At 43.5% G+C, this 15,941-nt stretch overlaps 1 protein-coding gene across 8 annotated transcripts in view; it reads right to left on the bottom strand.

The window, feature by feature from the left end:
- ptprk (protein tyrosine phosphatase receptor type K) overlaps window positions 1-15,941 on the bottom strand; it is a 702,201-nt gene that overhangs the window by 426,913 nt on the left and 259,347 nt on the right. For all 8 annotated transcript variants that reach the window (XM_085997159.1, XM_085997160.1, XM_085997163.1 and 5 more), the window contains exons 5-6: window positions 11,839-11,954; window positions 6,211-6,385 (exon numbers count right to left, since the gene is read on the bottom strand). In XM_085997159.1, coding sequence (XP_085853285.1) covers window positions 6,211-6,385; window positions 11,839-11,954 — 291 coding nt within the window. The remainder of the gene's footprint in view (window positions 1-6,210; window positions 6,386-11,838; window positions 11,955-15,941) is intronic.

The following is a 15,941-nucleotide window of genomic DNA, read 5'->3' as shown; positions in this document are numbered from 1 at the left end:
CCATGGTTCCACTACGTGCAAATTTGTATCAGCGGTATGTCATTTCTGTAAGAAAAGAGGACACATAGCTCGTGTCTGCATGAAGAAAGCTCAGGCTGCTGCAGCAGAGCCAACACAAGCATCACAGACACACACCCTGACACTGGAGGACAACGATGAGTGCACAGTGTATACCACGGAAGCTGAGCAGCTACCCCACAGACGGTGGGGATACACGGCAAATGTGATCATGAATGGGGCACCACTCTGCATGGAGGTGGATTCAGGCTCAGCGTATTCGTTGATAAGCGAAGAGACTTACAATAGGCTGTGGCCAAGTGAACCCCCGGAGATGGCTCAGGTCAGTGGCGTGCTACGGCAGCGGTCCCAAGCTCAACTCCAGGTGCTGGGTATGATTCATGTGGAAGTTAAGTATCAGGCAGTCAAGGACACACTTCCACTTTATGTGCTGGCGGGGCAGGGCACAAGCCTGCTGGGCAGAGATTGGTTTGAGCCCCTAGGTATTGAAGTGACAGGAGTACACACGGTACAGCAACAGCCCATAATGCTTATGTTGGAGAACTATGAAGAGGTTTTTGGTGAGTTCGGGGCCTGTCGGGGACCGCCAGTCTCAATCGAAGTGGACCCAGGGGTAGCGCCTAAGTTCTTCAAGGCACGACCAGTGCCTTTTGCGTTGCGCAAGAAGGTGGATGAGGCCCTGGATAAGCTGGTGAACCAAGGGGTTCTCTTGCCAGTGAAGAACTCCCGTTGGGCCACCCCTATCGTGCCCATTGCAAAGAAGGATGGGGGCCTGCGAATCTGTGGAGATTACAGATGTACGGTTAATACTGCTGTGTTACCAGATGTGTATCCCTTACCAACAGTTACAGAGCTGTTTTCAACACTGGCTGGAGGCACTCTGTTCACCAAGCTGGATCTCAAGCAAGCATACCAGCAACTGGTCCTGGATGAAGAGTCAGCCGAGCTGTTGACAATCAACACCCACAGGTGACTTTTCCGAGCCACAAGGCTGCAGTTTGGGGTGTCTATGGCTGTGGCAATCTTTCAGAGGTTCATGGACACCCTGTTGGCTGGTGTTCCGGGAGTTCAGCCTTACATGGATGACATACTGATTACAGACAAGACACAGGAAGCCCATGATGAGCGGCTGCAGGAAGTACTACGCCGGCTGGCTGAGGTAGGACTACGCCTTCAGAAGGAGAAATGTGTGTTCGCTGCCAATGGGGTGGAGTTCTTGGGATTCCGAGTGGACAAAGACGGTGTGCATCCAACTACGGAGAAGGTGGAGGCTATCAGGAGCGCTCCCACCCCCAAGAACAAGACCGAACTGCAGGCATTCCTCGGACTGTTAAACTTCTACAGTTGTTTTCTCAAGGGCAAAGCCACAATCTTAGAGCCACTGCACAGGCTGTTAGACCAAGCATCAGTGTGGAACTGGACCTCAGCTCATGAAACAGCCTACAGACAGGCAAAGGAACTGCTACAAGCAGATAAGGTTCTGGCACACTATGATGAAAACAAGCCATTGGTGTTGGTGTGTGATGCCTCACCATACGGGCTGGGAGCTCTGTTGGGTCACAGAGCCAGATGGCCGGGAAGCACCTATCAGTTTTGCCTCAAGAACACTCTCAACAACAGAACGTAATTACGCCCAGATTGACAAGGAGGCCCTAGCCATCATATTTGGGGTAAAGAAGTTCAGCCAGTACCTGTTAGGGAGACAGTTCGTCATCTACACAGACCACAAGCCAATCTTGGGGCTCCTGCATCACTCCAAGCCCATGCCCCAGATCATATCACCGCGTATGCTTCGGTGGAGTCTGATGTTGGTGGCCTACAGTTATGAACTTTGCTACAGGCCTGGGAAGATGCTGGCTAATGCTGATGCTCTGAGTCACTTGCCTTTGAACCGGCCAATGGCTGAGATGCCGCCACCACCCCTGGAGGTGCTGCTACTGGAGGAGGTTCCAGAGGCCCCACTCCATGCCCAGCGGATTGGCAGCCTCACACAGAAAGATCCAGTCTTATCACGGGTGCTACGCTGGCTGCTGCATGGCTGGCCCTCCGAGGTCCAGGAGGAGCATTTCAAGCCCTTCGTTCAGAGGCACCATGAAATGTCTGCACACAAGAACTGCGTGCTCTGGGGAAGCCGTGTGGTGGTTCCTGCCGCCGCAAGAGAGGAGGTGCTGAAAATGCTGCATGACTCACACCCTGGGATTGTGCACATGAAGGCGTTGGCGAGAAGCTACGTCTGGTGGCCGGGGTTGGACCGAGACGTGGAGGAGGTGGTAAAGAGCTGTAAGACATGTCAGCTGACTCGCCATAGCCCATCCAAGGCTCCCCGTCACCCCTGGGAGTGGACCACTCGTAAATTGTCAAGACTCCACATTGACTTTGCAGGGCCATTTCAGGGGAAGGTCTTTTTGATAGTGGTGGATTCTCATTCGAAATGGCTGGAGGTGGCTATCATGAGCTCCATGACATCCAGTGCAGTGATCAACGCGTTGCGTTTGTTGTTTGCCACACATGGGGTCCCCGACGTGCTGGTTTCGGACAATGGAGCAGCCTTCACGTCAGCGGAGTTCAAGGCTTTTGCAGGCAGAAACGGGATCCGCCACGTGACCACAGCGCCCTATCACCCCTCCTCTAACGGGCAGGCAGAGAGGATGGTGCAAACCACAAAAGAGGTACTGGTGAGGATATCGGGGGGGGGGAACTGACAAACCAGATTGGCCAGGTTCCTGTTATCACAGCATACCACACCAAACTCAGCAACGGGGAAGAGTCCTGCCGAGATGCTGATGGGTCGCCGGCTGGCGACTGCACTGGACCGGCTACACCCGGACTACAGGGATGAGATGCACACAAAGCAAGAGGAGCTGGCTAAGAAGCACCAGGGCACCGCCAGGCAGTTCGAGTCGTCAGAGACTGTGTTTGCCCGTTGCTATGCAGGAGGAGACAAATGGATGCCTGCCGTGGTGGAGCAGGCCACGGGTCCCCTGTCGTACAGCGTCCATACACCTGATGGCCAGCTACACAGACGCCACGTAGACCAGCTACGGGGTCGTACTCCGGTGAGACTAACAGAGACGTCACAGGCTAGGCCATTGTCTCTGCCACCTCTGCCAGGCAGTGACGGCCTGCTTCCTGCAACAACGACGGAAGCCACATCGACAGAAGGTGTCACGGAGTCATCAGCCACGGAGGAAGGTTTTCCTGCGGCTAGCAGTGGCACCCCGACTATGCCTGTCCAGCGGCGCTCAAGTCGGGTTAGATTCCGTCCCAGACGCCTGGAGGACTAAGGGGTTTTATCTGGGGGAAAGGAGTGTTGTGTTTTGAGTTTTGCTTCAATTAAGTTTGTCCCAGTTCCCGGGTGTTACCTGAAGTGGGTGCTGGGGGGCTCGGTTTTACTTTGTCTTTCACTTTCGGGTTCTGCCTTGCAGACAATGTGCTGTAATGTCCACCCATTTACTCAATAAATAGTAAAAGGTACATTCCGTCTCCTCTATTCATTACTGTTCGGTCAAGATGCAATAATAATAATGTTCTGTAAATAGGTGTGGAGTACTCCATATGGCAGCCTTAAAACTAGGAAAATTTGTAACCTGATTAAGACATGTGAAACAGCAGCAATTAAATAGTTGGAATGACCTGTAACCTACCTTTAAGACACCTTCTCTTCCAAATTGCAGGAATTAATAATGCCCTGAACCATCAACTTAGATACCCACTGCTTGTTAACCAGTTCATCATGGATCTTTGCACCAGAGAAAACAAATAACTATCAAGACTTCAAAAATTGTTTCATATGGGGCAACAGATGAAATTGGAACTTTGTGATATTGTCTTTGTGCCTGCTCAAGTTGCATAAAGCTGGCTCTGATCAATCTTACGGGACAAGCCCTAATCAGGTATTCAGTATGAGCTCCTGGTGTCAATATGACAGTTGCTGAGAGCTCAGAGATTTGGGGCAAAATATCTGATGTTGCTGGAGCAACCTTGCACAGAAAAACATGGAAGTTACAACATAGAGACAGGCCATTCAGCCTAACCAGTCCATGTTGCCATTTACCCTATGTGAGCAAATAGTTCTAAATACATTCACGCACCCTGTTCCCATGTCTCTTCAACCCCTTTTCCGTCATCAACCAATCCAATCTAATCTTGAATATTGACAGAGTTTTTGTCTCAATCACTAACCCTGGAAATGAATTCCACAGCCTCAGAACTCTTGATGTAAATACGTTTCTCCTGTCCACTGCTCTAAATTTGAGGAAGTGCTCAGCTGCAGGACAAGGCTGGAGTGGGCCACTGAGGGTTGTTCTGCAAATGACCATGGTGGTGCTGCATGCTCCATGGTGGACTGCTGTACCAATATCCTTCCTGTACACTGCAGACAATCTTCCATAATCATCAAAACTTGCAGGGTGCTTTTGGTAACACCACATTTATGGCCATCGTCCTCCCTCCTCCTCAAATGATAGGGAATGTGCTAGAATGGACAAGGCCGATGTGGCAGAACCAGTTTCAGGGCAATCTCAGGACAAGGAGCTATCGGCTCACCATAATGCCAAAAGACTCCCCCAGACCCTTAGAAGTCAGTCCAATGGGAGGCACACAGGAGTACAATAGACTCAAAAGGCAACCAACATACAGATTTAGAAAGATTTAAAAAATACTGAACAGATACACTGATCACTTACAGGGAAATAAATTGGGTTTGCTTGATTTCAACTTTGCCCAAAATGTTTCTTTCTGCTGGTGCCGAATGTCAGCATGCCTACTTTTCTGCTTCCTTACTTTGATAACTTGATCTTTGTACAGGTACAGTAGCTTTGTGGTTATGGTACTGGGCCAGCAATCCAGAGGCTTTGAGTTCAAATCCCATCATGGCAAGTTGGGAAATTGAATTCAGTAAAATCTATTTATTTGTGGGCTGGCACCAGAAAAAATAAAGCTGCTAACTTGTCATAAAAACCCAACTGGTTTGCTCATGACCTCCATGGAGAGGAACCTGCCACCCCTACCCAGTCTGGCCTGCGTGTGACTCCAGTCCTACATTGCATGGTTGCCCTCAGGTAAACTAAGGATAGCCAATAAATGCCACCTTGCCCACATCCTGAGAACAAATATATCCTAAAAAACTTCTCCATTTACAATGTAGCCTTTAGCCTCAAAGAAGCAGGCGCTCAAGAGTATTCTGCTGACTATACTTCTCTTTGAATTGAGCAATTGACCACAAACCATACTTTAATGAAGCAAGTGGAACCTTTTCTTCATATTGGAAGATCTTATCAGTGGATCCAAGAGGCCTTTCACAATGTTAAGAAACCTGATACACATCTCTTCTAATGACTTGCTCCATACAGATAGCTGACAATTTTAGCAATTGAACTAAAAATCATCCAAGATTGAAGAATTCTCATCATCCTTCACCTTACTTTTTTCTATTGTGATTTAAGATTTTTGCTGAGCATATTTGGGAAATTACTTACCTGGGTGGGGGGTGGGAGCAGGGGGAAGGAACATAGGCACAATGGTCCCAAAATTCTACCGGTTGTGCTAAGATTGCACCCAACCATGTCCCCAGCATTGACCACACTGGAGGTTGCAAGGTCAATGGGGGGGAACGTCATCTGCACAGGACAGGCAGGAGCATGCCCCATGCACCTTGAACACCCACCCACTGTGATGGGGGAGGGGATGGCCCAGTCCCGCCTCCTGACTCTCACATGGGAATATTTTTATGGAGGAAAAAATTGCTTCTCTTTGGGTGCAAGCTTCTTGCCAAGCCCGGATTCCACCAGTGGGGCCCACAGGCACCATGCAGAGGCCGGTACAGCTCATCTCACTCAGCATACCTGCCACTATTATGTCAAGGCCAGGACCTAGAATTCACAACCTAGGAAGTCCCCATTGCCAGTTCCGTGATTTGCTTTTTAAGGGGCCGACAGAAGAACCTCCACTTACATGGCTGTTCAGAAACTCTCAAACAGTGGAGAGCCAACAAGGCCGGGTCTTTGCAATTGGCCTAGGGGTTCCACCGGTCTCCCATCGGGTGGACTGGCAGAATCCTTGAGCAATTTCACAGCCAATAAGTTACTGAATCTGACAAATAAAAGCCACACATTGTACACTTTTTCAAAATAAAATTAATTCAGTAAGAGAACAAAGATGCTCAACACAAGGAATATGCTAAATTTACAATACCTCGAACAATAAGCTCAGCAAAATTCGATACACCAGAGCCTCTTTCAGACTGGGTCACACAACGGTACAAATCTTGATCATTTTTCTTCACTTCTTTCAATTTGAAGGATGCTGCAAACCGCCTGTGATTTATATTCTTCGTCTGAGCAACTGGTATGTCTTCTCCATTTCGCCTCTGATAAACAAAATATTTTTTTAAAATTGAAAATGTTAGTTATTTCTTATGTCCTGGGTCCAAATTAGTGATCATCAGTTGACAAATTGTAAACAATCCTGGTTTATTTAGCACATTTAATAGACAACCCATTTAGAAATCTGAAAGAAGAACTTGTATTTCTATCTCACACACAAATTTTATTTTTTGGTAAAATAAGCCCAGTTATTTTTCATTTTGCTGCTGCTGACAGTGTTGTCTATCAATCATAGTATCTTTGCACTGCAAAGTCAAGTTAACATCCCATTCCCCTAAAAATTGAGTACAGGTCATGAATTTGACATTTTATTCCAATCTATGTTAACAAGACTAAGAGACACTGTTTGGGCAAGAAATTGCACAATTGGCTTTTACTACTTTCAGGAATAGTGATTTCAGCAAAAGTAGCACATTGAGAGAGAATTCAATTACCCATTCCTGCCCAGAAATTTAAACTTAATATTGCATGTCATTTTGGATAGCTTTAAGAAAGCATCACATATAGATAAAGTAATCCAACAGTCCTTATGAAGCCACACTCGTCTCCAGGAGGACCTCTTCCATTGAATAGTCTGACACTACTGCTGTCTTCTCATAGAAGTGAAGGTGATCACAGCATGAAGATTTCATGCCACTGCATCCTTCCAAGCTCCCCAGGAGGTGCCTAGCATTTCAGGCAGTCTGCAGTGAACAAACATCAAGAAAGTAGCGTCTGCTAGCATTGACGTCACACCTCACAAGGAGATGAGGATCAGTATTCCTTTGAGAGATGATTGACTCTTCATGCCCTCTGAACTTTGCCTAGCAAGCCAACAAGTTATAAATACTAAAATAGAATCATAACTATTAGCCAACATCCCAGAGCCGTCCATCAACACGGGAAGGTCCTATCCCATTAGCAGGATAAACTCACCAGAAGTGGGGGCTCAGTGGTATCAGTTGGGTAGAAGTGGCGCTGGGAGTCACCAAAATTGACTCCAGACCGGATGACTTCAGGCTTCAGCTCAAACAAGAAAACTTCCTGCTGATCACCACCTATCATATGCAGTCAAGAATGGTGGTGCACAAATAAGTAACAGGAGGAGGCTCCATGAACAACCTCATTCTCAATGACAAGAGTGAAAGAGGCAAGTCTAAGGTGTTTTCAAGTGTCTTTAACTAAAAGTGTTGAGTAGAACCGAGTCAACCTTCACCAGAGGTCCTGATCATCATACATGCCAGCATCCAGCCAATTTAGTTCACTCCAAATGAAATTACAATGTGGCTGAATTTACTGAACACAACAAAGGCTATGGCCCTGACAACATCCCAGTTGTTAACGCTGAAGACCTGTGCAGCAGGGCTGGCCACTCCCCTAGCCAAGCTGTTCCTGTACAGCTGTGAAACTAGCATCTACCAAACAGTGTCTAAGGTTGCCCAGGTATGCCCTATCCACATAAAACTGGACAAATCTAACCTGGCCAATTACCACCTCTGGTACCTCAACATTTGTGACTCTATACATTGAATGCCAGACAGCTATTCAATTGCAGAATATGTGACAGCTGATAACCAGAAGGTTCTCACCCAACAGCACCACCAATACACAATTTGCAGAGGTTACCAGATAATCATCAGGATCAGAGGTGCCTCACTGATTCTATCCACTCCCATCCAACCAAAGGATGCTCAGGCCAAATTTGATACTCCCAATGCCATCCTATGTGAGATCAGCTAAAATTGGCATAGATCAATGATCAAACGCAAATATTCTTCATCTGCATGGCAAAATAGTATATCACTCAGTACATTTAACCACTAGTCCATTTGAGGAACCCCAATTCCAACACACTTTGAAAAAAGTGCTTATGTAGATTTCACCTCTTATTAGCCACTGTGCTCTATGAGGAGATTCTTCTATATAATTTGATCCTCATCTTCCTTGAAGCCATTGACTCCCATGGTGCTGACAACCTTCCGGTAGGTCACCTAAGTGACTATTCCTTATGTGTGAGCGCAGACAATGATTGTGGAGCCAAGCCTAATCCTGTCCTCACCCAACATCTACACATGCATACTTTCCAGCAGGAACCACCAGGCAACAATCAGGAGTAGGAATCCTTGAATGTTTTTCCCTTTCCCATGTGGTAACACCACCGCTACCTTGGATAAGATCAGCAAACTCAACACAGATGAATGATTGGGCCTGGAACCCTCTGTCAATACGACTCAGGACCATACCACACTTTGGATTTAGTTACTAAGCCATTAGGGGAGCAGTCAAAGCCATTGAAGAATGGAGTGATTGGCTGGCAAACAAAGCCCTCCTTTGCCAAAAAGGCATGGGCTAGTATTTACTCTTCCTAAAATATTGAAATAACCCCAAATACATTATTATAGCCGAAACACTGCTCACTAATGCAACCGCATAGCAATGAATTAATACCACCCTTCTCAGAGTTCCTGATCAGTTCAGTCCCTATAGTAATACATAGCTCCTAGTAATACTTACACACTACCAGGCAGGTTCAAGAGACAAATCTTTTCACCTTGGGCTGCTATAACCGCACACTAGTTGCAATTCAATTACTGAATTGACATTTATATTAGAAAGCAGAATGAGAACAGATTTTTTTTTAAATACTGCCTAAAGTTAGTCGTTAAGTTCCCAGTTATAATTTACTCTTTGACAGTCCACTCTATGGTAGACCATTTCATAATGTATTCCCTCAATGGTGTGGTCTGTGAGAGCATTGCATCAAATACATCAGAGAGGGCATATTTTTAATGATATGGCCAGCTACAACAGTCTTTTCAGTAGTCTATGAAGTTAATATTTCCCCTGGCCCAGCATCTCAAACACAGCTGTCAGAAACCATCACAGGTTTTAATACAAGTTTGCTACTTTAGGTACCTGCTGACTTAGTCTAGAGCAAAACAAAAAAAAAATTGTTCACCCGATATGTTAAAGCTGACTGTTGCCCTCAGATACTCAAGTAACCTTTAAGCACATGAATTCAGTGTTCTGAAAGTTTAAAATCAATACGTGAATGCAGTGCATACAGCCCTACCCCACCCCCATATAAAAATATTTGCCTTGCCATTACAAAAAAAAAACTAGCTTTTGGGATGCAAGATCCCTTACAGCTTTCAACTGTAAACATTTATACAAAGGATGTTACATGCTCAAGCATTTGGTGTTTTTATTCCATGTTGAGTTGTACTGGTCTCTCAATTAAAACAAATTATCAAATGTTTTAACATGTATTTTTTTGTTTAAACCAAAAATGCTGGTTTTTTAGGCCATACCTTTATTTTTATCTTACTGTTGTTGAAAATTAATGCAATTTCTATAAAAATGAAAAGAAATCTGTAAGATGCCAATGATTAGGAAAATAATAATCTGAACAAACGGGGCAGGGTACCACGCAATAAGAAAATTTATTCAACATGCAAACCCAACTGATATTTGTTTGTTAGATAGCACATCTAATAGTTACCATATGATTGTTCTTTTTATACCACTATTTACAGTTTAACTTTGTTTTTTTTAATGAGTATGTTTGTGCTTTGGAAACTATGTGCAATCGAGCATGCATGAACTTTTGAAATGTTCTCATGATCTTTCTGCAATTTTTCTTGTGTGACCATGTGCCACCATTACGCTAAAACTGGCATAAAGTGTGACATGTTGAGCTGGAAGTGACTCGGGCAGTTTGGCAGGCCCTTTAAATTAGATTTGTGGTCATTTGGCCATTATACAGGATCAACACAGAGGAGGCAAAATCATCCAAAGGACCTACAGATGAGTAAGTGTTTTTTTTTAAAAAGGAGATAAATATTTATCATACACAAGGTATTTCTGTATTTCAGATACGCAAACAGAATTTTTTTCTGTATTTTTACAGTAAAAAAAAGTATCAATTTATGCAGCTCAATTTTTCAACCTACTGACAGAGTAAAATAAAAATATTTTCCATACGTGCCCTATTGCAAATAATTTTTAACTTGCCATTTTTTATTTCATCAGTGATATAATAAACATATTATACCAGTTGTGCATCAGTGCTTTTATTTTACCCAATGCTTCAAAAAATCACTTATGTCTACCACGAGAGTTATGGGTCTTTGAGAAATCAAATAAAAGCCAGCAACACGCCATCATAAGCACAACACTGAACAAAACAAACCTGTGCCATTTGAAAAAAAATCATTAATGGGGATTTTTATCCTTCAATCCCTGCCAAGGCTTGGACAGTATGCAAACATCTTATTTTCAGCAGAGTTTTCCAAACAAGCTCAAATATCAGGATCGATGTAGACATACATCACATTAATCCCCCAACTCTTATATAAAAAAAAAATCACTCCCCACATTGTAAACCGTCCACTTGAATCGTGCATCAGTTGCCCACATCTTTCACATCAATGAGAAGTTCTCATCTATTATGTGTTCCATCGTCTTTATCAATAGAATTTTACATAGCTTTGACAATAACCACTCCCCTAGCTGTAATTTACATAGCAATGATTGATTCCGCCTCTGGATTTCTGAAGCCAACAGTCAGTTGAGTCTCATTACAAAACCTGAAACAATGTTGCCCTAGGGTAATGTTCCGAATGTGAAATGCCGTGTCTATTAAATTACATTCCAGATTGCAGATTCTCTTGGCGTTTGCATGTAAATTTTAAAAAGCAAAAAAACTATAAATTGAACTACTGCTAAGCTACATAAAATTTGCAAGTGGAAAAATAATCCTAACTTATTCATAGCAATCCCTTCATAGGTTGAGAACGTGAGCATTGTGTGGAAATGATTGACAGTTTTTTCTGTTTTTGACAGAAAGAGTTATTACGAGACAGATGGGAGTACAGGTAGACTATCCTTTATCCGAACTTCCGAAAACCTCTAAAAACCGAAAGTTTTTTCATTCAGCGTAAGTCGTGCGCACGACATGACCAGAGTGGCGCACGACTTATGCTGAGCAGGGCAGAGGGTCACAGAGTTCCCTCCTGGGTAGGAGATTGCAGGCCGAGCCGGGCAGTGTGAAGGAGGTACCGGGAGAGTGAACCCGACAATACAGCGGCCCGTCCGATATTCTTTTCTCCCCCACCCGACCCGACCCCTGACCCGCCCGATATTCTTTTCTCCCCCCTGACCCGACCCGACCCCCGGAACCCGACAATACAGCGGCCCGTCAGATAGCTGCAGCGGCCCGTCCGATATTCTTTTCTCCCCCACACGACCCGCCCCCCGACCCGCCCGATATTCGTTTCTCCCCCGACCCGTCCAATATTCTTTTCTCCCCGCCGACCCCGACCCCCCGCCGACCCCCACCCCCGACAAATTTCACAATACCTTCTGAAATCCGAAAAATTCCGAAAACCGAAACTCAGCTGGTCCCAAGGTTTTCGGATAAAGGATAGTCTACCTGTATAGTATTGCTAGATCTCACCTGCAGCCATAGCTTGTTATTCACTGTATCTCTGCCTGTAGCGATGCACTGAAATGTAGCATTTTGTCCTGCATTTACTTCCACATCTCCAAGTCGCAAAAAGTGAGGAGATTTGTCTGTAAAACATTAACATTTTGACATGTTCATGACAATGGTCAACTCAATTCGGATTTATGAGCTCGGAGTGTAGCAGTATTCTGAGTGTGCCAGTACACTGTACTCACTGCTTTGGTTTCATTTAAACATTTATGAAAACACTCAACTGTAATCTTGTAAGCTAAACCTAACATTTGTTCCTTAGTTTGCTTAAATATTATCTTTCAGCATAAAACCAATTCAAATTCAATCATATTTAACTCTTTTCTGGGGTACATGGAACAAAATTAATCTTTCAACATATACACTAATGGCACAAAGTACAGTTGGCATCAACAAGTTGCAGACTGGGGAATTTACCAGCCTCCACCACACGCCACCCCAACCACATCACACCCAGAAACAAATGATTCCAATTTGTTTAACTGCGGGGTTTTGAGGATGCTGTGATCAATGAAATGACTGAATACCCATCATTTTTTTTTTAAATGAGTAAATTCATTGTATTTTCTGTCCAGGTTTTCCCAGATCAAACACCAACTGCAGCCGAGCCAGCGGGTGGGAGAACGCCTACTCTCAGACTTGCATCAATGCCATTCTGAATTTGCACCAGGAGACATACCAGAACAGTCCAGGGACAACTTTCCTTTTACTGGGGAAGCACGATTCAGGTCTATGATTCTCTGGACTCAGCGCCAGTGAAACATTCAGTTAAGTGACAAACCTTTTATCTGATACTTAGATTTGGCAAACCATATTTTAAAGGGGGAAAAAAAAATCAAGTTTGTACATCATGTCTGAGCTGTGGATTATTGAACAATAAACTCAAGACTACCAGTGTGATGAATCAAAAATTAATGGAAATGACTTAAAACGGTAGATTAGTAGCTATAAAATAAAAACTTTGTTATCTCCACTGTCATACAATCATAGAATAGTACAGCACAGAAGGAGGCCATTCGGTCCATCGAGTCTGCGCTGGATCTTTCAAAGAGTTAGTCCCATTCCCCACTCTTTCCCCATATCCCTGCAATTATTTCTCCTTCAAATATTTATCCAATTCCCTTTTGAAGACTAAAATTGAATTTGTATCCACCACCCTATCAGGCATGCATTCTAAATCCTAACCACTCATAAAAAAGTTTTTCCTCATTTTGCCCCTGGTTCTTTTGCCAATAACCTTAAATCTGTGCCCTTGCGTTATCGACCCTTCAGCCACTGGAAACAGTTTCTTTTTATTTACTCCAGCATAATCCTTCATGATTTTAAACACCTTTATCAAATCTTCTCTTAGCCTTCTCTGCTCCAAGGAGAACAACCCCAGCTTCTCTAGTCTATTCATGAAATTTTAATCCCTCATGCTGGAACCATTCTAGAAAATCTCTTCTGTACCTTATCCAAAGCCTTCACATCCTTCCTGAAGTGTGGTGCCTAGAATTAGATACAATACTCCAGCTGGGGCAGAACTGATGCTGTATATAGGTTTAGCATAACTTCCTGTCTTTTGTACTCTATGCCTCTATTTATAAAGACCAGAATCCCATATGCTTTATTAGCTGATTTGTTAACCTATCCTGTCACCTTCAAAAATTTATGCACAAGCACCCCCAGGTCTCCCTGTTCATGTAGCCCCTTTAAAATTGTACCATTTAGTATGTATGGTCTCTCCTCATTCTTCCGATCAAAATGCATCACCTCGCACATCTCTACATTGAATTTCATCTGTGTGTCTGCCCATTCCACCAGCCTGTCTATGTCTTTGTCTTCTTGAAGTCTATTACTATCTTCCTCACTGTTCACTACACTTCCAAGTTTCGTGATATCTGCAAATTTTGAAATTATGCCCTGTACCCAATGTTCCTTCTAAACTGCGCAGCCATGCAGTAATGGGAAAGGTCCCATGCAGGCCATTCACCGGCTTCACCATTGTAAAAACTCCACGTGCGTGGAAATTTAAAGGGAACACGCACTAAAAGAAACAGGCCTCGCAGAACAAAGCGCAGCTTACAGGGAACATTGGCTGCACTTCCAAGTCCAAGTCATTAATGCATATCAAAAACAGGAGTGGTTCTAGTAGTGAACCTTGGTGAGCGCCAATGCATACGTCCCTCCAGTCTGAAAAACAGCCATTCACCACAACTCTGTTTTCTATCCCTTAGCCAATTTTGTATCCATGCTGCTGCAGCCGCTTTAATCCCATGGGTTTCAATTTTGCTAACAAGCCCTAGTATGCGTTACTTTATCAAATGCCTTATGAAAGTCCATATACACAACATCAACTGCACTGCCCTCATCCACCCTCTCTGTTACCTCATCAAAAACTCAATCAAGTTAGTCAAACACAATTTGCCCTTAACAAATCCCTTACAAAACAAAGGAAACCCTGATAGTTCATTTTGGGGGGGGGGGGGGGGGGGGAAAGAGAGGGGCGATCACAGAGCAGCCCCTATACAAGAATGGAAAAAACAAACACGTGACTGTCACTGCAAAGAGAAAACTATTCAATTGTAGATTCTAACCTTTATTTGAAAGTTTTTTTTGTATTTTAAGTGTTAAAACTATTTAAACTGAGTTGGGGTGGGACGGAATCAGTAAGGATATTCACTAAGAGAAGAAACCTCTGCATGCTTTTCCAAACAGAACCGAGATCGAACCAGAGGAATCAATTTATCAAATTATTGAATTTATGAAATTTGACAAGTTGGTACTGCAGACAAAATGAATGCAAGACAGCTCCCAGCGTGCTCATATTCTAAACTAACCGGGAATTGTTTCTTACCAATTTTGGTCAAAATATGATGTAGGTATTTTTAGTATTAAAGGAAATCTGGGTGAGCAGTTATCATTAAAAAAAACTTTGCTTTTCATGCCACAGATTTTTTTAATTATTTTTGTTTAATTGTAATATGTTCCAAAATGAAAAATAAATCTACACTATGTACATTCATCAACATGTAAATGTACCTATTATGATTGTGTTTCTATCTACATTATTTTGGATGAAACAAAGACGACATTTTTGCTGCAGAGAAAATGCAGAAGTCCTAATTTGTAAATGCCTCCAGCGGTTTGCTCAATTTATGCCACATTACAATAATATTTTTGACTTCACATGACCCACTGTTAGAGGCAAGGGAATTTAAGTTTAAAACAAAACTCTGCTGGTCTATAAATCACATGTAGGGTTATGAAGCAAAGAGGGAAACTCAATCAAGTTAGTCAAACACAATTTGGGGGAAAAAAAGTCTTCCTTTACTTGGTCTGCTGGTTCATATCTCTGCTTTTCACTTGAGAGGTAGAGGAGTACTAGGACTGACCAAATTATGTATTACAGTACTTTGATTTGACCCCTGAACACTTATTTTGCACCATAATGACAGTACCATATCATTAATGTGACAATGAACAACACTACCTCACAAACACATGCCATGTTATGCTTAACTAGCACAAAACTTGAGTGCCACGGAGCATCAAACTCTGTACACGTACAGTGACAGTATGAGTTTCATACTAAACCGGAGAACTTAGTTTGTGGCGTACTATTCTTAGCAATTTTTTCTTACAGTGCCAATATCTTTGCTTAGACACTATTATTTGAGGAGGTTAACCAGCTGTTAAGTGCTGCTATTACGAGAAGTGCTTTATGAAATGTTTGTAGCTGGTTTATAATAAAAACATTCAACCTAGTTACTGCCACGAGTTTCCTGGCCTGGAAGTTGTGGTTACAGTTAAACCAGTAACTAGGCTGACCCAAATTAATTTACTGTGCGGAATCATGGGCATGCCAGTCCAGGGCAGAACACATTGATGCTTATATACAGTGCCCTCTCAATGTCTGTTTAGGATATAGAACACTTTCTCCTATCTCTCTAGGAGAGATAGGAGAAATGCAAGAGCTATAGAGTGGTGATATTGGGAGACTTTAATTATCCAAATATCGATTGGGATAATGCTAGGGTAAAGGGAAAGGAGGGGGAGGAATTTCTGAAATGTGTTCAGGAACT

Source organism: Somniosus microcephalus, chromosome 9, assembly GCF_052327205.1.
Source record: "Somniosus microcephalus isolate GS21.2 chromosome 9, FLI_Smic_1.0, whole genome shotgun sequence".
In the NCBI taxonomy this organism is placed as follows: Eukaryota; Metazoa; Chordata; class Chondrichthyes; order Squaliformes; family Somniosidae; genus Somniosus; species Somniosus microcephalus.
The sequence above is the reverse complement of the archived record's forward strand: the minus strand, read 5'-3'. Positions and strand labels throughout refer to the sequence as shown.